Below are 23,417 nucleotides of genomic sequence, written 5' to 3'. Positions count from 1 at the left end.
TGCCCTCATTGTATGGAGAGAGCGGCCGAAAGTCACAGTTTAATTTCTATTTTCATAGCATCTGGTCCTGAGGGCTAGTAACAGAGTAAAACACTTTTTATCACTGGGCCAGCTGTCCTAATTGAGGAGGGACACTCCCCATTTTCTGATCAACTATTCATCATATCCCCATTCTCCCTCCTTTGTGGATTTCAAAGGCAGGAGGAGGTCAGGCCCCCATCATCTTCCTAAATTGCCCCAACCCGTCCCATCCAATTATCACAATCACAGACTCATGGAAGCTGCTCGGGCTTGATACATAGAATGGAATACAGAGGAAGTCCCACTTCAGGAAAGAAATTCAGCATCCCAGACATCTAGATGGTCCATTAGCCCGAGATTTTGCTAAAAATTTTCACAGAAAAACTATAAAACTAGCCCATGAAGGCTCTCTTTTGATGCCATGCTACTTACCCAAATGGCTGAAACACTCTCTCCACTAGTTCTCTCAGCTGAAGAAAAAAACCACAATTTGTCTGCTGAAAACAAAAGCCCAGAGTGTAAGTACAACCTGCACAGGGTCATACAGAAAGCAGTGGACTAAGACTGACCCACGGAGGCTGATTTCCAGGAAGGACATTTATCATTTAAAAATAAAACCAGACAACAACCCTGACAATGCCTGCTTAGTCTGTTCTTCCTCATTAAGCACACAAAGCCCAACTCTCCTCCTGATCACCTAGAAGAAGCTGCAGTCACTTCTGACTGCCCAATTCACGTTGCCATTCACTTGCCACCAACATCCTGTCCACATATCTCCAACTCCTCTGTAGCAAAGCAGAAAGCTCAGTATCAAGAGGACGACAACAACCCTGACAATGCCTGCTTAGTCTGTTCTTCCTCACTAAGCACACAAAGCCCAACTCTCCTCCTGATCACCTAGAAGAAGCTGCAGTCACTTCTGACTGCCCAATTCACGTTGCCATTCACTTGCCACCAGCATCCTGTCCACATATCTCCAACTCCTCTGTAGCAAAGCAGAAAGCTCAGTATCAAGAGGACCTGTATAAATCACATACGATGAATAAGACTTCTCTTAACTTGGGCTGATTTTGAACCAGCTCTCCTGGCTATTTTTCTTGGGTATGGCACATGTAGGTACCCCGCAGAGTCATAGAGGAGGAGAAATCAGTTCTTCACTCATTTTTCCCTCAACTAATATTTATCGAGCTCCTATTGTACTTTAAAATACTATGAAGGTGAGAGGAATACAGTGATACACAAAACAGCCAAATTCTCCTATCCCTGGATAATATCTTCAAGGTGCTTTCCATAGAAGCTAATAAAACACAAGCTTTAATCCATATATCAGAGATCTGGTTTTTATTAATATTATAAGCAGCACCAACGATAATAGTAAAGAGTATGTTACAATGTAGCACTTTATAACTAAACCACCACCCCTACTTTCATCTAAAGTAACTATTTCATGGGCTGTCTGGGTAGCTCAGTTGGTTAGAGCTCAGCCTTATAACACCAAGGTCACAGGTTCTGATCCCTGTACAAGCCAGCCACACAAAAATAAATAAAGTGACTGTCTCAATTTTCTGCCTTGAAATCTCTACCAATATATTATATATCTAGGCCAATCTCCTTCCATGAGCCAGCTACCTATTCCCAAAGCCCAGCTCTAATCCTAAGGTAAGATCCTAAGGTGACTCTCTTCAAGTCACCAAGCAGTTTTTAGACATCTAACTTATGTAAGGCCAAAAAGATAAACCAAATACATCCTTTGCTACAGCTCCACCTTGCACTCAAGAAGGTCAGAGCCTGGAGGACAATACACACACATACTCTCCTCCCCCATTTGACTGTACTAAGTGACAGTATAGGCTATTATGGTTACAGAAGAGCTATGAACTGCTGAAGAAACAGAGGAGGCCATGATTCATTCTGACTGAGGAGATCAGAAAAAGCTTTGAGGAGAAGTGGAATCTGAGCTGAACCTGGAAGGATGAGGCTAGGAAGTAAGAAGGAAAGGAAAGGCATATAAAATCAAGGAAACAGAATGAGCAAAAGCACTAAAGAAGAAAAATGTAAAATTTTTTGAAAATTTCAAGCAGTATGCTTTGGCCATAGCAAAGAGGAAGTGTGGAAGAGTAGGCTAAAGGCTTACAGGAAGGTAGGTACACATCTTAAAAAAGAATTGTACTGGCAGCAACACCACCAGCTTGGACTAAAAGGGACATCTAAAAGTAGGAAACAGGCTGAGAAAACTACTTAGTTGCAGACACAGGCTACATTTTATGAAAAAGGAAGGATAATTCAAAGGGCAGAACCAGGAGCCCATAGAGGAGAACCAAGAACAGTGGAGAATCATTCCCAGGCAGTAAGACTGAGCCCGACTCACCTGCTAGACTGGATTTCACAATGGCTATGGACTGGTGACTGATGTTTTCCCCCTTTCTAAATGGGAACATCTACTCCAGATAGAAGATAGAAGAGATATGACAACAAAACGTTATATAGGATCCTAGTTTGGATCCTGGACCAAGAAGAGGCCATTAATAAGACAATTGGCAAAACGTGAATAAGATCTGTAGATTAGTTAATAGTATTGCATCAATACTGTTAATTTCCAGATTTTGATAATTTCACATGTTGTGTAACTGGAGAAGCTAGGCAAAAGGTATATGGGAAGTCTGTATTATCTTTGCAACTTTTTTGTAAGTCTGAATTGATTTCCAAATTTAAAGTAAAAAAAAATAATGAAGTGTTTTAAAATGTAAACATTACCGATTTTTTAAAAAGAGGCATCTATAGCAGTTCCCTTACATCTATCCCAGCATTGTATTTGGGGTGGAGGGGAGATAACTTGTCTCTTTAATTCACAGTCTTCAGATCAAGAGGAGCAGTACTCGAGTTGCTGTACCCAAGGAACTGAATTAGAAGAGCCTCACCTGCACCCAGACCTAATTTAGATGAGGAGACCCTGGCACCTGAGCCTGAGCCTGATTCCATAATAGATGACACTTTGTATGTATGTGTGTGTGTGGAGCAGGGGATGTTGGGTGGGGATGAGTATATTTTTCACATGTGCAAAATATAAATAATTTGTGCCAGAGGTCAGATTGTAATGTCTACAAATTCTTTGACATTCCTTCCATCAAGAGATGGAGTGTAATTCCCCTCCCCTTAAATCTGGTCAGGCAGAATATGGTGGAAGTGATGTTATGTGGCTTCTGAGGCTAGGTCATAAAAGACAATACAGCTTTTGTCTGGCCCTCTCTTGGGATGCTCACTCTTGGACCTAGTCACCATGTTGTGAGGAAACCCAGGCAAGGTCCCTGTCCTGCAGCCTGGCTGAGCTCCCAGATGAAAAACAGTCAGCATAATCTGCTAGACATGTCAGGGAAGAAACTATGTAATGACCCAGTCTCAACTACTCTCTTACTATTCAGCCACCACCTGACTAAAACTACACAAAACTACTTAACCTCCTAGTTGAGCTCCTCAACCCCCAGAACTGTGAGAGATTATAACAAATAATTGTTGCTGTTTTAAGCCACTACATTTTGGGGTGTTTTGTTATATAGCAATAGATAACCGAAGCAATGTGTCATAGGCTGTTGGAAACTGGGACTCAAAAAAATTAAGGGACTTTTCCCAACTTCACATAGCTAGTAAGGAACAGTGTCAGAATTTGAATAAATATCAGTCCGAATCTGAAGCCATTATCTTTCCACTAACATCAGACATGACAAGAACAGTAATTACAGCTAGCCTGCATTGAACGTTTTCTACAAGCAGGCACCGTTCTAAGCACTCTACGTGGAGTAACTCACCAAATCTTTATCATAATTCTATGAGGTATTATTATTATTATTATTATTATTAGCCCCATTTTACCGATGGGGAACTTAAGGCACAAAGAGGGTAGTTAATTTGTCCAAAGTTATACAGATAGTAAGTCACAGAGTGAGATTCACCCTTAAAAATCAGCTCCAGTGCAGGCAGTCTTGACCACCATGCTATGCATAGGTGAAATCTTCAAAACAGATTATATAAATTGAGTAACGAACCAAGGACAACGCCTTAGGAACTGTACCCTTTATAAGGTGGTTAAAAGAAGAAGAGCCAGTGATGGAATGATCTAAGAAGGAAGGGAAAGAGGAAAGAAGCGTGTGAAATGCATGTCAGAAAAACCACTCTACCTACTTTACTGGAGGAACCCATGGCATGATCCACAATCAGCTCAATCTCTAAGGGTGACTGAGTCAAGGGCAAGCCAGACATAAGGCCCCTCCCCCAAGCTCATATTGTTAGTAACAAACTCTTCCAAAGAAAGTAATCTTTGAACCATAGAATGGGGAGTAATGTCTCCATTGGATTGCCCTGAGTCATGTGGACAGAGCAGCACTATTGCCCTTTTCTATTCTTCCTCTTACAATGACCACACTCACTCCTACTCTGGAATGATTAGGTTGTTATATAACCTCAGAGGTGGGAAAAGTAAACTTTTGTATTTACATTAAAAAAATATGTTCATGACCTTGGCCCAGTGAAGACCATGAAACCCACTGGGACTCTTTATCAACTTGATGTTTTCTTTTAGACACAGCTCCCTAGGATACACTAAAGTTTTAAGAGATCCCTTCACAGAACTAATCTAAAACCAATGCCTTTCACAAAAACAGACAGAAATCAACCCAGTACTTACGGCCAACTGATCTTCGACAAAGGCACCAAGAACATCCACTGGGGAAAGGACAGCCTCTTCAGTAAATGGAGCTGAGAAAACTGGATATCCATTTGTAGAAGAATGAAACAAAACCCATACCTCTTGCCATTTGCCAAAATCAACTCAGAATGGATTAAAGACGTATGTATAAAAACCTGAAACTATAAAACTCCCAGAAGAAAACATAGGGAAAATACTTCAGGATGTAGGACTGGGTGAAGACTTTATGAATAAGACCCCAAAGGCACAAGCAACGAAGGAAAAAATAAACAAACTTTTTTTATTATATCAAACTAAAATGCTTCTGCACAGCAAATGAAACAATCAACAGAGTAAAAAGACAACCCGTAGAATGGGAGAAAATATTTGCAAACTATATACCCGACAAGGGATTAATATCCAGAATATACAAGGAACTCAAATAACTTCACTGTAAAAAAACAAATAATCTAATTTAAAAATGGGCAAAGGAGCTAAACAGACAATTTTCAAAGGAAGACATACAAATGGCCAACAGGTATATGAAAAAATGCTCAACATCACTGAGCATCAGGGAAATATGGTTCAAAATCACACTGAGATATCATCTTACCCCAGCTAGACTGGCTATTATCAAAAAGACTGAGAATAACAATGCCGAGATGATGTGGAGAAAAGGGAACCCTTCTACACTGTTGGTGGGACTGTAAATTGGTATAGCCAATACGGAAAACAGTATGGAGATTTCTCAAACAACGACAGATAGAACTACTATACAATCCAGCAATCCCACTGCTGGATATATATATGTTCCTTTGGTATACACCAAAGGAATAGAAATTATGTTGAAGGGATACCTTCACTTCCATGTTCACTGCAGCTCTATTTACAATAGCCAAGATATGGAACCAACCTAAATGTCCATTGACAGACAACCAGATAAGAAAAATATGGTACTACTCAGCCATAAAAAAGAATGAAATTCTCAAAAACAAAAAAAAAATAAAAAAATAAAAAATAAAAAAGAATGAAATTCTGCCATTTGCAGCAAAATGGATGAGCTTGGAGAAAATTATGTTAAGTGAAATAAGCCAGGCACAGAAAGAGAAATACTACATGTCCTTGCAGGTAAGTGGAAAGAAGGAAGGAAGGGAGAAAGGGAGGGAGGGAGGGAGGAAAGGAGGGAGGGAGGAAGGAGCTTTGCAGAAATCTGCCCCCCACAGAGTGACTAATGTGCCCTTGCCTCATCTGTATAGTGTTTTCTAGTTTCCTGAGTATTTGCAGCTACCACCTTCTTCTGGCTGCTTGTAAACTGCCCTGTGAAGCAGCTATTCTCAGCTCCATTTTACAGACGAGAAGACTGAGGCTAGAGAGGTTAAGCAACTTGCCCACGGTTACCTGACCAAGCCCCAGCAACTCTGATCCCCTGCCCAGAAGCTCTGTGCCCTCCTCCCACTACCTCTCAAAATTCTTCATTTATTCCTTCAACAAGCAGTACTCAGAGTCCTGGTTTATGCCTGGCCTGTGGTGGGTGCTGCAGAAACAGAAATGAATAAGCAACTGCAGTTTCATTGAGGGATGTTATAGTCCAGTTATAGGAGGTATTCTGAAGGGCTTTCTTCTAGAGTGACCTTCTGGGACGTAAGGAATCCCACGGAACATTGAACTTTCAGAAGGAGAGAACAGATCTGTAGTTATCAGAGGTGGGAAGGGGAGAGGGGGAGGAGGGTTAAAGAGTAACTGGGTAAGGGATACAAAGAATAATTACAATTTGTAATGATGAACATGCTAATAATATTGATTTAGTCATCACATACTGTACACAAATACTGAGAGTCAACTCTGTACCTCATAAATATGTATAATCAATTATGTTTAAATTCAAATAATAAATTTAAAAATAAATGCATAAATAAAAATAAAATAAAACCAATGCCTTTTACTTTTGCTTCTATACAATAAGCTCTGGACCTCTGTAGACCATTTGCCAGAGGCCCAGAGGCTGTGACACCACACAGAAGCAGCACGAGCCCACATTGTGAGTGGGCCCAGGTAGAAGCAGGGATAAACCCTGCGGATGTGACAACAGCACTCCCAAGGGAACCTGTCTCAGCTCCAGCTCCCATTGGCCCTCTCAGTCAGCTGAGTGCATACCACGCACAGTGGAAACCTACTCAGATAACTCACATAGTGAGAAACAAAGGCAGCAAGCTCCCTCCCAATCTGGGGGCCACCCATGCACCTCCCCTCAACCTACAAATTAGATTCTTTCCCAGCAGCAAGGAGTTTCTCTCAGAGGTGGTGATGTCTTGCTCTGCCCAGAGTGTAATACCACCTGGCTCCAGTCTTAGCATCTTCTCAGTATTGGCCTGAATCACCTGAGCTGATCCCTGGAGGTGCCATCTGAAAGAGACCACTGTCGGTACTTGGCCAATATAATTTAATGTAATGTTACTAAGAGGCCAGTGAATGTTACTAGCCTTTTTGGAGAAAGCATTCCCATTGAAAATGAGACCTGGAAGGATGGGAGAGACCTTCCTGGAAAAACCTCATGTTTTGTGCAAAAGAACTCAACCTGAGAGAAATTTAACAAGATTTGCTGGATGCAGTTCCACCCTCACCCTATTCCAGGCCTTGTTTCACCTATGCCAGGCCTTGTTCCTATCTTTCTGTTAGGTCCATCAGACCTAAAGTCCAAGGAGTGTTTGTAAACTTTGTATTAGAAGTTTCTGGAAAATTTTCTGATTCTTAGAAATGGGGGCTGAGGAATGGCTGTTATATTTATGACAAGGGCAAGTATGTCTGCGGCCTAAGCAGGAAGGTGCAGAGCAACGTGGGGTGAGGTGGAAGAGGCAAATCCTCAGGTAAGATGGTCTCAGGAATAAAACCCGTAGGAAAAGACTATGAAAAAGAAACCAGGGCCGGCCCGGTGGCGCACTGCGCTAGTGCGCTGCTTGGGAAGTGTGGCAGCGCTCCCGCCGAGGGTTCGGATCCCACGTACAGACCGGTTCCCGCTCACTGGCTGAGCGAGGCGCGGGGGCAGTGCCGAGGGTTGCAATCCCGTTGCAGGTCCCGGTCCGGTGCGGGGGCGACACTGAGGGTTGCGATCCGTTGCCGGACACAGAAAAAGACAAAAAAAAAAAAGAAAGAAAAAGAAACCAACTAAGAGTAAGCAGGTGGACAGGCTACCTTTGGAAGCCCCAATCTCCTTTGAAAGAAACTCTTCGCTTATGGGCCTTGGTTTCACTCTGTGACAATTAGATCATGGTGTGGTCTGAGACTTCTTTCTTCCTTTTCAAAAAATTCTTCTTTTCATTATTTTCTTTCCCCTGAAATCAAACCAACCAATGATAATGCTGGGAAAGTTGCAGTGGATACAGCCCTGCTGTTTCTTCTCACTGAGAAATGGATTCAGACACTACAGATCATCTGCTTAATATACCTGTTCCATCCTCACTGGTAAATAAACCCTCCTCTCTAAAGCCATGCAACATTACTCTAGAAGAGAGTCATCAATCGGGCGGTGCTTGTGAGACTCATTACTGCTCTAAGCAAGTGTGGTGAGGTGCTGTACTGGGATTATACTAATGGCCATACGCACCAGGAAAAGGGACTCTGACCCAAGGAAGCTGAGTGTCACGGCCTTCTGCAAGATGACAACTAGTGGTGTTTAGGAATCTCAGAGCTGGAAAAGAACTCCCTCTGGAGAAGCCCACACTCCCCACCCAATACTTCACCCAAGCAGACATGGCAGAAAATGCCTCATTTTCAAGAAATGGTGAAAGGAGAGATTAGGAAGAAACATTGGATTCCCACCACCCCCTCCTTTCAAAAAAACCCCACAATGATCTAAGAACCAGTACTGGCCTCCAGAAGCCCCCAAGTTACTAGACAAAAAGGTGCAACCACTCCTAATTTGTGATCTTCGCTTACTACAGAAAAGGCAGCTGGTCGTACCTCTCAAGGTATTCAGCCTGAATCATGAACAGGCCAGATGAACAGAGTACAACTGGACATTCCAGTGAGAGACCAGAATGGGGAGTATCCAAATAGCTCAGGTGGCCAGTGAAATTGGTGAATTTTGCAGACTGCCAACTAACCAAAAGACAGGAAGAAAACACAAGCCAAAATATTGACATATGTGTGGAAAACTACCTAGAGATAATTCTAAAACTCAAGAAAAGAGAGAATTACTTGCGAGAAAATAAACTATGGACTATCAAGAAAAAAAAAAGAAAACTGAACTGAAACATGACTGAGAAGCAAAATTCTGCCCTTATCAAAATGTCTGAGGACACTATCCACGGTTGTTCCAGTCCCTCAGCCTGGGCTGTCATTTGAGGAATCTTGAAATTTGTGTAGGACACAAGGGGTCAGTAGAGAAAGCAAATGGTCTCACTGCTCCCTTTTTACCTGACAATAGCCAGCAATCGAATATTTACTTAACCATATTTTACGTTATTGTCCCCAAAGTTCCTACTATCACGTGATAAGATACTTACACATCAAAGGTTAATTAGCAATGCATGGCATTAAATGATAAGTCACATAAGTGATACAGGCCGTAAATGCTCAGACTCCACAAATAAGTAAAAATGAAGATTACTTCTTGAGTACAGGGGATTTGTGGCCTGCTAAGGACTTAGGGATAATAATACCTAACAAATATTTAGAGAAAGAACCCAAAGCAAGGAGTCTTTGTCCCACAAACATTTAAGAAGCAAAGTTTCATTTTTTTCATGTTCCACACATCAGTTAATTAATTAATTAATTAATTAAAATGAAAATAAAACCCCACAAACTCCAAAAATGACCATGTCTCTACCCCTCTGACCCTGGGCAGCCACCAGATCAATCCCAACTCAGTACAGAAAGAAAGAGTATGAACGAGTCGGTGCAAACCCATTCCCAACCCTGGAAACCCCCAAATCAAAGCAGAATGGGTCAGGGACCCTGCTTTCTTTGAAAATAAGGAAGCTTTCAACCATTTTCCAGGGATGCTTCTCCAGCTGACAACAGTAAAATGTAAGATAAGACCTGCCAAAGCCAAAGGAGCAGTCCTGGTAGGACTCCAGAACTTAGTTTACCCCACAAGCATGATGAGATTTTGAAAGAGACACTGGAATATGGGGCTTGGTGCTCCCATTTGTGAAAAAAGGGGAAAAAAATCTATCTGCAGGCTTCTCAAAAAATTGGTCAACACATACCCATGGGCACATCAAGATTTGTAGCCTACTTGGGACTTCCACAGAACGAGCATTCATACCCTCATATGGACTTCTCTACAATGAGACCACACACATAACCCATTCTCTTACCACCACCTCCAGCAGACCAGCCCTTATAACTCTCAAGTTGAGATAAATAGGAATATCTGAGTGAAAAATATAGTTGTTTGTAAAAATTTCTCCCCTTGTCTGCCCCCAGTGTACTTCTAGAACTTAAATTTTTTTATTTACCTAGTTTTCCTGCTCATATTAGTCCAAATTAATAAGATTTTGTTAACAATTAACACTTACTGAGCAAGTGATATGTTAGACATTTTACATGAATTATCTCATTTAATACTCCTAGTAATCCTATTAAGTGCTATCACTATTCCCATTCTACAGGAAACTAAGATACAGAAAGTAACTTGCTCAACATCACCTAATTGGAAAATGCAAAAGATGGTTTCCAAACCCAGGACAATTTGACTGCAGATCCCAAGCTCTTAGTCATCACATTGTATTTAGTAGACTTTTTTTTAAGGAAGGGCATCTATGAAAAATCTTCAGCTAATATCATACTTAACAGAGAAAGTCTGAATGCTTTCCCCCACAAATAGAACAAAAATGTCTGTTCTCACCACTCCTATTCAACACTGTACTTGGCTCCTAGCCAGTGCAATAAGGCAAGAAAAATAAATAAATGGCAAACAGTAGAAANGCGACACTGAGGGTTGCGATCCGTTGCCGGACACAGAAAAAGACAAAAAAAAAAAAGAAAGAAAAAGAAACCAACTAAGAGTAAGCAGGTGGACAGGCTACCTTTGGAAGCCCCAATCTCCTTTGAAAGAAACTCTTCGCTTATGGGCCTTGGTTTCACTCTGTGACAATTAGATCATGGTGTGGTCTGAGACTTCTTTCTTCCTTTTCAAAAAATTCTTCTTTTCATTATTTTCTTTCCCCTGAAATCAAACCAACCAATGATAATGCTGGGAAAGTTGCAGTGGATACAGCCCTGCTGTTTCTTCTCACTGAGAAATGGATTCAGACACTACAGATCATCTGCTTAATATACCTGTTCCATCCTCACTGGTAAATAAACCCTCCTCTCTAAAGCCATGCAACATTACTCTAGAAGAGAGTCATCAATCGGGCGGTGCTTGTGAGACTCATTACTGCTCTAAGCAAGTGTGGTGAGGTGCTGTACTGGGATTATACTAATGGCCATACGCACCAGGAAAAGGGACTCTGACCCAAGGAAGCTGAGTGTCACGGCCTTCTGCAAGATGACAACTAGTGGTGTTTAGGAATCTCAGAGCTGGAAAAGAACTCCCTCTGGAGAAGCCCACACTCCCCACCCAATACTTCACCCAAGCAGACATGGCAGAAAATGCCTCATTTTCAAGAAATGGTGAAAGGAGAGATTAGGAAGAAACATTGGATTCCCACCACCCCCTCCTTTCAAAAAAACCCCACAATGATCTAAGAACCAGTACTGGCCTCCAGAAGCCCCCAAGTTACTAGACAAAAAGGTGCAACCACTCCTAATTTGTGATCTTCGCTTACTACAGAAAAGGCAGCTGGTCGTACCTCTCAAGGTATTCAGCCTGAATCATGAACAGGCCAGATGAACAGAGTACAACTGGACATTCCAGTGAGAGACCAGAATGGGGAGTATCCAAATAGCTCAGGTGGCCAGTGAAATTGGTGAATTTTGCAGACTGCCAACTAACCAAAAGACAGGAAGAAAACACAAGCCAAAATATTGACATATGTGTGGAAAACTACCTAGAGATAATTCTAAAACTCAAGAAAAGAGAGAATTACTTGCGAGAAAATAAACTATGGACTATCAAGAAAAAAAAAAGAAAACTGAACTGAAACATGACTGAGAAGCAAAATTCTGCCCTTATCAAAATGTCTGAGGACACTATCCACGGTTGTTCCAGTCCCTCAGCCTGGGCTGTCATTTGAGGAATCTTGAAATTTGTGTAGGACACAAGGGGTCAGTAGAGAAAGCAAATGGTCTCACTGCTCCCTTTTTACCTGACAATAGCCAGCAATCGAATATTTACTTAACCATATTTTACGTTATTGTCCCCAAAGTTCCTACTATCACGTGATAAGATACTTACACATCAAAGGTTAATTAGCAATGCATGGCATTAAATGATAAGTCACATAAGTGATACAGGCCGTAAATGCTCAGACTCCACAAATAAGTAAAAATGAAGATTACTTCTTGAGTACAGGGGATTTGTGGCCTGCTAAGGACTTAGGGATAATAATACCTAACAAATATTTAGAGAAAGAACCCAAAGCAAGGAGTCTTTGTCCCACAAACATTTAAGAAGCAAAGTTTCATTTTTTTCATGTTCCACACATCAGTTAATTAATTAATTAATTAATTAAAATGAAAATAAAACCCCACAAACTCCAAAAATGACCATGTCTCTACCCCTCTGACCCTGGGCAGCCACCAGATCAATCCCAACTCAGTACAGAAAGAAAGAGTATGAACGAGTCGGTGCAAACCCATTCCCAACCCTGGAAACCCCCAAATCAAAGCAGAATGGGTCAGGGACCCTGCTTTCTTTGAAAATAAGGAAGCTTTCAACCATTTTCCAGGGATGCTTCTCCAGCTGACAACAGTAAAATGTAAGATAAGACCTGCCAAAGCCAAAGGAGCAGTCCTGGTAGGACTCCAGAACTTAGTTTACCCCACAAGCATGATGAGATTTTGAAAGAGACACTGGAATATGGGGCTTGGTGCTCCCATTTGTGAAAAAAGGGGAAAAAAATCTATCTGCAGGCTTCTCAAAAAATTGGTCAACACATACCCATGGGCACATCAAGATTTGTAGCCTACTTGGGACTTCCACAGAACGAGCATTCATACCCTCATATGGACTTCTCTACAATGAGACCACACACATAACCCATTCTCTTACCACCACCTCCAGCAGACCAGCCCTTATAACTCTCAAGTTGAGATAAATAGGAATATCTGAGTGAAAAATATAGTTGTTTGTAAAAATTTCTCCCCTTGTCTGCCCCCAGTGTACTTCTAGAACTTAAATTTTTTATTTACCTAGTTTTCCTGCTCATATTAGTCCAAATTAATAAGATTTTGTTAACAATTAACACTTACTGAGCAAGTGTTGTTTGTAAAAATTTCTCCCCTTGTCTGCCCCCAGTGTACTTCTAGAACTTAAATTTTTTTATTTACCTAGTTTTCCTGCTCATATTAGTCCAAATTAATAAGATTTTGTTAACAATTAACACTTACTGAGCAAGTGATATGTTAGACATTTTACATGAATTATCTCATTTAATACTCCTAGTAATCCTATTAAGTGCTATCACTATTCCCATTCTACAGGAAACTAAGATACAGAAAGTAACTTGCTCAACATCACCTAATTGGAAAATGCAAAAGATGGTTTCCAAACCCAGGACAATTTGACTGCAGATCCCAAGCTCTTAGTCATCACATTGTATTTAGTAGACTTTTTTTTAAGGAAGGGCATCTATGAAAAATCTTCAGCTAATATCATACTTAACAGAGAAAGTCTGAATGCTTTCCCCCACAAATAGAACAAAAATGTCTGTTCTCACCACTCCTATTCAACACTGTACTTGGCTCCTAGCCAGTGCAATAAGGCAAGAAAAATAAATAAATGGCAAACAGTAGAAAGGAAAAAGTGAACTGTCTTTTTTCACTGACAACATAATCATGTACATAAAAAAATCCCAATGAATCTACCAAAAAAAAAAAAAGTTACTAGAATTAATAAGTGACTTAAGGTCACGGAATACAAAGTCAATATAGAAAACAAAACAATTGCCTTTCTATATACTAGCAATGAGTAACTGGAAAATGAAATTAAATGAATACAATTTATAACAGCATCCAAAAAACATGAAACACTTAGGGATGATTTTAACAAAATATGCACAAGACCCATTCACTGATAACTATAAAACATTACTGAGTTACTTTTAACCTAAGCCTTCTAATACTACATACATAATTAAGATTAAATTCATCAGCCTAGCATTCAAAACTTGTGAAAATATCACCCTAATCTACCTCTCCAGGGTCCTCACCCATTTCTTCCTTTCATTCTGGTTATTATGTATACCACAAACATGCCCCTCTACTACTGAGAATGCTGCCCTCTCATGGAATACATTTAATCAATTGACTCATCTCCCTATCCCCAAAACACTCTCACCTCATCTGTCCATTGGAATCCTATCTCCAAGAAACTTTCTTTAATACTCTAACAAGATATGATCTTTCTTTCCTTTACGACTCTTTCCTCCTCCCAAAAGCACTGTGGTGACATATCTTATAGTATTTATCATATTCTGGATTGAATTACTTATATCTTCATACTTCTAGACTGTAAGCTCACTGATGACAGAGACTGGGTCTGACCTAATTCTTTACACAGAGCACATATTCAAATATCTGTTGAAGCAAACATTTAAAAGATGAAATCAACAGAATGCTCTTTTAGTAAAAGAACCTTTGGGATACCAAATCACATTGCTGTCACAATAGAATTAATGATGCCCTGACTTTTGCATGGGCTGAACCAGGTATTTAGCCATGTAGTGACCTTCCTCTCCTTCAATTCTAAGAAATGTTAGTTCAGCTTGGCTTCTGTTAGTCGACCTATATCAAGATTGAGACCAAGTAAAACATTCCAGCCTAAAGGACAAAGACAGATCCTCAGCCTTTATAAACTAGATCAGGGAAGGTGGGGATAGAGGAGCCAGTGTCCTCAGCACAGGAGAGGAGATCTGTGAATGATAAAGAGAACCATTAGGGATTCTGTTTCTGGCAACAGAATAAAAAGTAACATGAACATCACATACAGAAACCCTCTGGGATACCTGTGTCTCTTCCATTCTGGAAATATCTGCAAGGGTAAATGAAATGTTAACCACCTTCGGCCCCACCCCTGGGAGGCTAGCAGCACAGTCAGTTTGGGCAGAGGTGTAGAGAAGAGCTAACAGGCTCTGGAGGCACTAGGCCTCTGTCCCAGAGAAAGTCCCTGGAGAGGCCATTTGGATCCAACTGCATGTACAAAGTGGGAAGGGAATGTGACCATAGAGCTCATATGTCATACTCTCCCAGCAGCAACTGGCCAGGGAAAGAAGGTTCCTTAACTTAACCTCATTTTATAATTATCAAAAACATCACAGCTAATGAGCATCAACTGATCTCAATCAGTGTGAATTTGTCTTTTGACCCCAGATTTGTAAAAGCTTCCCAGCTCTTTGCCTGAGTACAGCATGTCCTCTTTCATGTCATCCTCATGCCTTTTAATCATCCTCCATGTTTGCATTGTTCGTACAGCCTTACATGGAGCTCTAGCTCAGCAAGATTCGTCCTTGTGTATTGTTGTTTTTAAAGGAGTCTAATTTCACATAAGACAGTCATTTTTCAAACTTGCCATAATTTAGCACTTATAGTAGTCAATTCATCTACTTTCTCCTGTTTTCTAAAAAGTTCCTATATCATCTCTTGAAGTTCATAAACTCCATTTATTTCTATGTACAAATTCCAAAAAGTAAGTGGGAGAAGATTAATTTGATAGAAACAGGTAAGACAAAAATCCTTCATCACATACATCCATCCAAATTCAAAATTTGGAGGAAAGTTTCTTTTACCTTTAGTGCAAATTATACTAACAACACTTCAGGCCTTGAAAAGAAAGACCCAAGAACAAGTTGTCAAAGACGGCACAGAGGAAACTTCACTGATATTGACATCACCATTCCATTCCCAAATCAATGTTCAATTGCTAAATGCCACTAAACCAACAGAATTTAAAGGGTTAAGACTTCCCGCTGTTTAGATGTTTGCATATTTACTTTCTTCCTACTTATCCAAATGGCAATTCCCCGATCCTCTGAAGTTTTAACACTATGTTCAAATTCCTTACCTTAAATGTACTTCAAAACAGTACTCACGTGGCTAAATCCCTCTGGAACTGTACCAATTGTGCATGAATACAGTCAAAATCAAACTCTTCATTGTCAACTGGGGTCTTTGGCTTCTGAATGGAAATAAAGCAATCATGCACTGTGGAGTTTTCTCTTTCCATCATATGGAATCATGTGTTTTCCCACAAGGACGCTACTGTGAGATTTCCAAGTGTGTGAAACAGTAGGAATTGCTGGATGGGCAGAGCTGCAGCCCTAAATCTCAGTGACAAGCCTTTGGATCTCTCCTTTGAGCATCCCAATTAAGACTCACTCACAAATTTATTGTCATGGAAAACTTCTTACTGGCAAAGTATGTGAGAAATAAATTGGTGTTTTCATTCCTTACCCTAGGATTATATTTGTGAGGTAAGGTATTGATTAAGAAGAAAAGAGTATCCTTTGACTAGATAGTTAAGATAGAAAAGGATTCAGAGATAATAGGAACTAAGTAGTTAAGATCTTGGGCTAGGTTTAAAAAACTATGTATTACCTGGGAAGAATTTACCATAATATTGGCTTAGTGGCAAAATTAACATCCTCCAACTGTTAAAAGAAAAATATAAGACTACTTTGAAAAACATTTTGTTTTGAAAAATACACATTTCAAGAATAAGTTATTTTACAATTGCCTTAGAGCTGGGTAACTGAGAACAGGGGTAAAAGGGAGACTTTTAACCATACATCCTTATTTACTTTCTCAGTTTTGAGCCATATAAATGTGCCACATATCAAAAAATATAAATACATTTTTATAAAGAAAAAACTGACTGCCATTAGTAAATAAAAATGTCCTAGATAATAGAGGCTGGTAAAGAGGAAGCATAGTTGCTTTAACTGGGGGCCAGGAGGAAGTTAGTCACCTAGGCTGTTAATATTCCACCCTCCCTAACTCCCAAACCGTTTGTTAATTCAAACTGATAGTTGTTTTATTTTTGTTTAAATTTGGGGGTGGGGAGTGGTAATCTACCTTCCAAAAAAAAAAAAAAAGAGGATCTTCTCCAAGCAAGACCTTTATTCTCCACCGCTGAAATCCCATTAACACTAATCAACACAATGATTAAGCACATTGTGGTTAAGTACTCTAGTTAATAATGACTCCTTTGGAAAAAAAGGTTCCCATAGCGACAGGTAAAGGCTATCATCAAACTCAGCTTTTCAACACAGGATTTGGGGTCACAGATAGGAGAGTTAGGATTGTTTTAGTATTAATCTGGAGGCTTTCTTTTTTACCTTTCACTTGACTTCATCCATTCAAAAGACACTTATGGAGAGTCCTTCTACAAGCCAAGCATAGCACCAAACACTGGGGGCCAGGGGAACTAGGAGAAAGATCTCAAAGATAAGATATTGCTTGTGCTCCAAAACTGCAGTCTACGGAGGAAAGCAGCCACTACAAGAAATAATTACATTATGATAATAATTCAAGTCCTAAATCCATAACCAAGCCTTGTCCTCATCACTAGGACTGGTCAGTTTCTAATCTAGTTTCACTTTCCCATCCTCAAGCTGCAGCACAGCTGGGTTTCCAGCTGGCTGGGGAAGAAAAGATTCTTTAAATAAACAGCATTTAAAAAATATGCAGTTGCTTTTTTTATGCTGAATTTTGTGAACCACCTTTCTCTAATATCTGAATCTGGGTGCCAGATTAATTTAAAACTATCCTAAGAATGTAAACTCCCCCAGGAATACACCTTTTCCATGTTTAGCAACAAAGTGCACTATGCATTGGAAAACTGCGGATCAGAAACTCCCAAGGGAAGAAATGATCTTTCCTTTTTTTATGCTATCTTCTGCATCTATTCAATAAAGAAACAGCTTTAAAACATATATATAAGAAAGCAACAGATAAGGGTGTAATTATACCAAAATATATGTAACCATCTTCTAAAATGCAGGCCTATTTGCAGAACAGGGTGCTTTTAAAGCATTGTCAGAGTTGCTAATCTCTGCAAGGCCTTTCTAACTTTTTTCCCTCTCCTTAGAAATGCAAAGATTTTACTCAACTCTTTACCACCAGAGGAAGTATTGGATAAATGATACACATTAGATCTGTCAAAGTGCCCCTCTGGCAGGTATTTCTATTCCAGCAAGACCTCTGTCTACCGTTCCCCACCTTAGATCACAGACTTCAAGTCAACATTTAAGTTAAAATTAGCCGTTTATGAGGATCTTTTAGAAAGGGTCCCGTATGACCCCTGCACAATATATCTTTCCATATGGTACATCATCTCAAAGTCCTGCCCCACCCCCAAGACACAGCTTTCTAGATGACCTCCCTAGGAACCACAACTCCCAGAACACAGACATGCTCAGTACTGAAACTGGCTAAACAAAGTAACAATGCAACCTCAGTCGCTCAATATAACGGCCAGGATGACAGTTTTCCAAGTGCCAGTTTCCCTATTTTGCAATGGGCAAATCTGCTCCAAGGAGAAAATGTTCCCAATGACCCTGTGGCCCAGAAGGCTTTCTTTAGCATGGAAAACAGAAACTGAATTTGTTAGTTATTTCCTGCTGAGCTGCTGAGCACAAGGAAGGTGTTGTGGTTAGTTAAGGTGATTTTGTTTCCTTATTTAATATACCATCACCAGTACTTGTTTTCTGTAACCACATAGTAGAAAATAAGAAAATACAGTTTATACTCTTCTGTTATATTATCACCAATTCCACAAGTCTCCTCTCACAAATATGTCCTTTAGTTTCTAATCCCCTTATATAAAGTCCCCTAAACTGACACCTATCTATACACTATCAATTCAAAGTGAAATTTTTTGCATTCTAAAATGTTTACTGCCATACACATTCCTGCTCCTTGATAATTTGTGATGTGTGAGGGCCTTCCCTTTACCAGTGCTTGCAGTCCTAAGTTTATTTTCATGAGAACTATACTATATATGCTATTTTAATAATATGAAATGACCATAACCTAAAAGTGGACTATATTTCTGACCCTCAAATCTTTCATGACCTCTGCATTTAACTGTTAAACTTTTAAATGCTCCCTAAAACAAAAAAGGTATAACTGATAAAGCATATTGCATTGGAGGAAGGAGATAACAGGAAGAGGGGAACAAGGGAGCGGAGAAGCCCATTACTCTATGGGGTTATCTGACAATGACCATCAGGTCCTCAGTGGCCTAGACTAGGGATTATGTGAAGATGTGTGCCGTGCATATTCAGGAGCAACTCACTAAAAACCAAAAAGAAACTGACCTTGGACAAGGTTCAGTAAATGTGTTTACTATCTATTCCCACTGTACAATACAGTTCCACAGCTCCCCAAGGGATCTCAGATAAAATACTTAATAGAATAAAAAACTAGAAATTCTTACCTAGTCTCAACTTGTCAACACAAAACATTTCAGAGCATGAAATTAACATTAAAAAGAAGTCAACAATATTCCTTAGAATAATGTCAGAGCCATAAACTGCTGTTACCCCTGAAGTTTTTTCCCTCCTGATTAAGACATTGCCAAGATTCTTCTCATTAAAAGTGATCACAGTTTAACATAGTGCCTAGATATACTCCCACAAACAAACTCTTAAAATTTGCCTCTCGAAGCGGGGTGGGGGTGGTCAGGTGGGGGAGCTTCCAAAAGTCAAAGACATTGATCTAGAAAGACGAGGGCAGCCTTATAACACCAAGGTCAGGGATTCAGATCCCCACACCCACCAGCTACCCCCCCCCAAATAGAAGGATGAGGGCAGCAAAACTTCTCTGAGCTGTTACATATGTTTTGCTACTCAAACCCAATCTACACTACCCAGAATCAGTTAGTAAACTGGTAAACATAACAACTTCTATGAGAGTCCAGGACATCTATCACAATTCAGTGATTACGTGGTCGAGTCACACAGCATGCAACAAATTCAGCCTTACTTGAGACAAAATGAAATCCCAATATGAATAAGCACAAGGCAGGCTAACTCCAAATACTCCATTGTGGGGACAATCCAATCTGAAATATTTCACTGAGAAGTAAGTACTCTGGATTCAGGGACAAGAAGAAAAAGCTCTTAAACTGACATTTCTTTGACTTCCAATGTGGAAGACCCCCATTCCCAGCTGCACAGAACTACAGATTTGTAGATTTCAGGTTTTTGTCTCTAATCACCTGCATTCCTGTGCAGCACCCAACATCATGAAGATGAGAGATGCAGTCAATATACCCGGCCAAGAAGGTGTCAGAGCTGAACTTACAGCATTCAGCAGAAGTTACTGTATTTCATCGTCATCATCAACAGACCTAGTAAGATCCCCCAGAAACAGCGAAAAGAAGTGTCTGCTTGCTAGTCCTGGAGGTTGAGAAGGCTGTGCTATCCACTTAGCAGAGACAGGCAATCACGATGGAGGAAAAAAAAAAAAAACCCAAAACAAAAAACCAGAGCCACATGGAGGACAGCAAAGGAAAACAGAAGCAGAAAAAGTCCAACTCTGCCTGCGCCAGCGGTGTGGATGAGCAGAGCAGCGAGCCCAGGAGAGGAAGGAGGGGGCGGGGGCGATCATTCCCTAGGAGAACTTGTAAGCAGAGGCCTTCATAGCCTGGGAGTCTGCCCAGCTGCTCCTGCAGACCCTGCCAACCTGGACAAGGCAGGCCCGAGGGAGCAGAGCGGGCAAGGCCTCTGAGGGTCACTCCTGACTCACTGAGCCTCAGGCCAGCACTGTTCGGACCTCTCCGTCTTTCCTTCTGCTACTGGGCTATGATGGCATCTTTCCAGCCCCCCATGCCATACATCAGCCGCAGATCCCTGCTGGCACAGGCCAGCGCCTCCTCCCGCCCCCCATCCCTGGCTGGCACACTTTGAGCTTGATCCTCCTCCCCAACCCCAAAACCCTCACCCACCCGTGCCAGGCGCCCTGCCCAGGGGTGGCCCCACCCCCCAGCGGCAGGACACTGCCAGGCCTGGGCACCTGCAGCACCTCCCCACCCCACCCCCATTCTCCAGCACCTCGCCCCTCCCCCCTTTCTCTAGCAGAGGGAGGGGGCGACTCACCGCAGTCAGTGCACAGGATCTTGCCCACCTCTTTCTTGAGGTTTTTGCCGTTGGTGTCGAGGGGGGCAAAGGCCGTCTTAAAGACTAAGGGCTGTTCCGTGGGCTCCAGGAAAAAGATGTAGCGCTGGTTCCTTTCGAGCGGCGCACAGGAGCCCACGCTGATCACCTGCTCGCGCTGCAGCCCCCCGCTCCGGAGCGGCCACTTGTCCAGTACCTTCACCAGCGCCACCCGAGCCGAGGCGGGCGGTTCGCGGGTGCTGTTGGAGCTGGAGCCGCCAGCCGGGGCCAACCCCTGTACCTTGCCCTCCACCACCACGGGTGCCTTGTACGCCTGGTCCTGCACCGACTTGAGGCTGGGCGAGTAGCAGGCGAGCGACACACCGAAGAGCAGCATGGAGAAGCCGGGGGCCGGGTCGCGCCTCATGCCGCCGGCGGCTGCGGCTCGCGAGCGGGCGGCGGCTCTCCGGGCTGCGGGGCTGCGGGGCTGCGGCTGTTGCTGCGGCCGCGGCTCTGGGGGCGCAGCGGGACGGGAGATGCTGCTGTTGCTGCTGCCGCTCTCGCTGCTGCTGCTGCTGCTCCTCTCGCTGCTGCTGCTGCTGCTGTTGTTGCTGTAGCTGCTGCACCGAGCCTTCTCCAGTGGCGGCGGCGGCAGCGCTGAGCAGCAAACCTGCCGCATCTGGCCAGGCCATTTGGGGGGCTCCGCCGCTCAGCCGCCGCCGCCTTGGGAGGGGAACACAGCCCGCTGGAAAACCGGAAACAGCGTAACGTTAGCGCCTTGTAGTCCTCCACCGGCAGCCCGGGGAGGTGGCCCGGCTAGGGCAGGGGGCAGGCTGCAAGCGGGCCGCGATGCGCAGCGCGGCGCAGCGCAGCGCTCCCACCCTGCGCGCCAGGACCTGGAGGAGGATGCGGAGGATGGGACGCCCGCCCACTTGCTCTCTCGCGCCCCCTCTATCTCCGGACCGAGTGGGGAGCGCGGCTTCTGCAGGGGAAGCTTGGGACTGCACTGCTTTAGTGCCCGCCTTCAGCCCACAAGGGGCGAGAGAGGAATCGTACCACCTTTTGCTCCTGAAATTTATCAGCATGACAGTGGGGGTAGTGCTTGAGCAGAGGGCAGAAAAGAGAGAACGGATTCTTGCACCATCCTATGAACGTGGGAGTGGGACACAGGGCGTGCCCCTGCTTTGGCCATCAGCTGTAGGAGCCAGGGAGGTTGACAAGGCCAAGGTGGCAGGCCAGCCTCTCGCCTCCTGGGCTGTCCCCTTCCCTAGGACGACCCTGGAGGCTGGCCCCTAAATGATCCCACGTGCTCGGCCCTGCCACCGCCAGGTGAGCGCTGGATATTTGAGTAGAGGTGGGGTAGGATCCCAGCCCCGTCATTTTGTAAAGAGTTGGGGCTATAGGGAGTCCTGTCTCAGCACTGAGGACACCTAACCAGAGGTGGTGGGTGGGAGAGGGTCCAGTCCCCAAGACTCTAGCAGCCACGCGGGACCATACAGCGCTGTACAACCTCATCTTCTTTTAAAAATTCGCTCCCTAAGAGAGGTGGGGGGCTTCTTGGGAGCCAATTGAGAGCCAGAGCCTTTCAGGGCCAGAAGCTGATCCGTGGAAATTACTTCTTTTTTAAAGTCTGGTGCTTGCAAGAGGTAGAAGAGCTTGCTCCACTAAAACCAGCATCTGATTTAAAAAACAACAAGGACAACGACAACAAAACAGGTCCATAACTCATTCTCCTTATCAGTGAGGATCAAGGGAGTTTTCAGTGCCCAACTTTTATCCTAGAAAGATGTTGAGCTCTGGAATGCCAATGAAGTCTTGGAGAATTTTATCCCTGACTGGGCCCCACAGAAAACTAACCCAAGGATGTCAGACTTAGGCTAGGACTGCTATTCTGGAAAGGAAAGAGGCAGCTACACCTTTCCTCCTGGCTGTCTAAGAGACACCTCAAACTCAATAAATCCGAAGCCAACAGCATGTTACTCCCACCTCACTCCAAATTCTCTATAATTATAAATGGCACCATTTTATACTTGGCCACCCAGTCCATTCCAATAAGTCCCTTAGTCTCATCCCTTATTCTTCCTCATCCAATCAATCACCAAGTCCTTTGGCTCTAACTTTTTAAAAAATCTCCAATTTATTTAATTCCTTCCCAACTCTGCAGCAAATACCTTAAGTCCAAGTCCTCATTATCTTTCACCTGGACAACTGCAAAGCCTCCTAACTGATCACCTCACCTTTTACTTCATCACCCACCTCCAGGCCTGCCACTGCCAAAGTGATCTTTCTAAAAATAAAATGTAAATATAATTTGGCCATGCCACTGCTCTCAGAAGTAAAGCCCAAACACTTCAGCAAGGCTCTTTATAGGCTACTTCCACCTACCACCTCCATATGCTGAGAGCAAACCCCTCCCCTTGCAATCCTCAACACATTGTGCTGTTTCTTGGTTTGCTTCTGCCTGTAATGTTTCTTGTGTCCAGGAAGCTCACCTCCTTCTTGTCCACCTGGAAAAC

At 42.6% G+C, this 23,417-nt stretch overlaps 1 protein-coding gene across 1 annotated transcript in view; it reads right to left on the bottom strand.

The window, feature by feature from the left end:
* Window positions 1-21,804, bottom strand: part of LOC103602230 (pro-neuregulin-2, membrane-bound isoform) — a gene marked incomplete at its 3' end in the record, with an annotated part of 161,634 nt that extends 139,830 nt beyond the window's left edge. The window contains exon 1 of the mRNA XM_008586640.1: window positions 20,905-21,804. Within this exon, the coding sequence (XP_008584862.1) occupies window positions 20,905-21,580 (676 nt within the window). The remainder of the gene's footprint in view (window positions 1-20,904) is intronic.
* Window positions 21,805-23,417: the final 1,613 nt, after the last annotated feature.

Source organism: Galeopterus variegatus, unplaced genomic scaffold (genome assembly GCF_000696425.1).
Source record: "Galeopterus variegatus unplaced genomic scaffold, G_variegatus-3.0.2 Scaffold4062, whole genome shotgun sequence".
In the NCBI taxonomy this organism is placed as follows: domain Eukaryota; kingdom Metazoa; phylum Chordata; class Mammalia; order Dermoptera; family Cynocephalidae; genus Galeopterus; species Galeopterus variegatus.
Note: the sequence above shows the minus strand (reverse complement) of the source record. Positions and strands in the feature narration are given on the sequence as shown.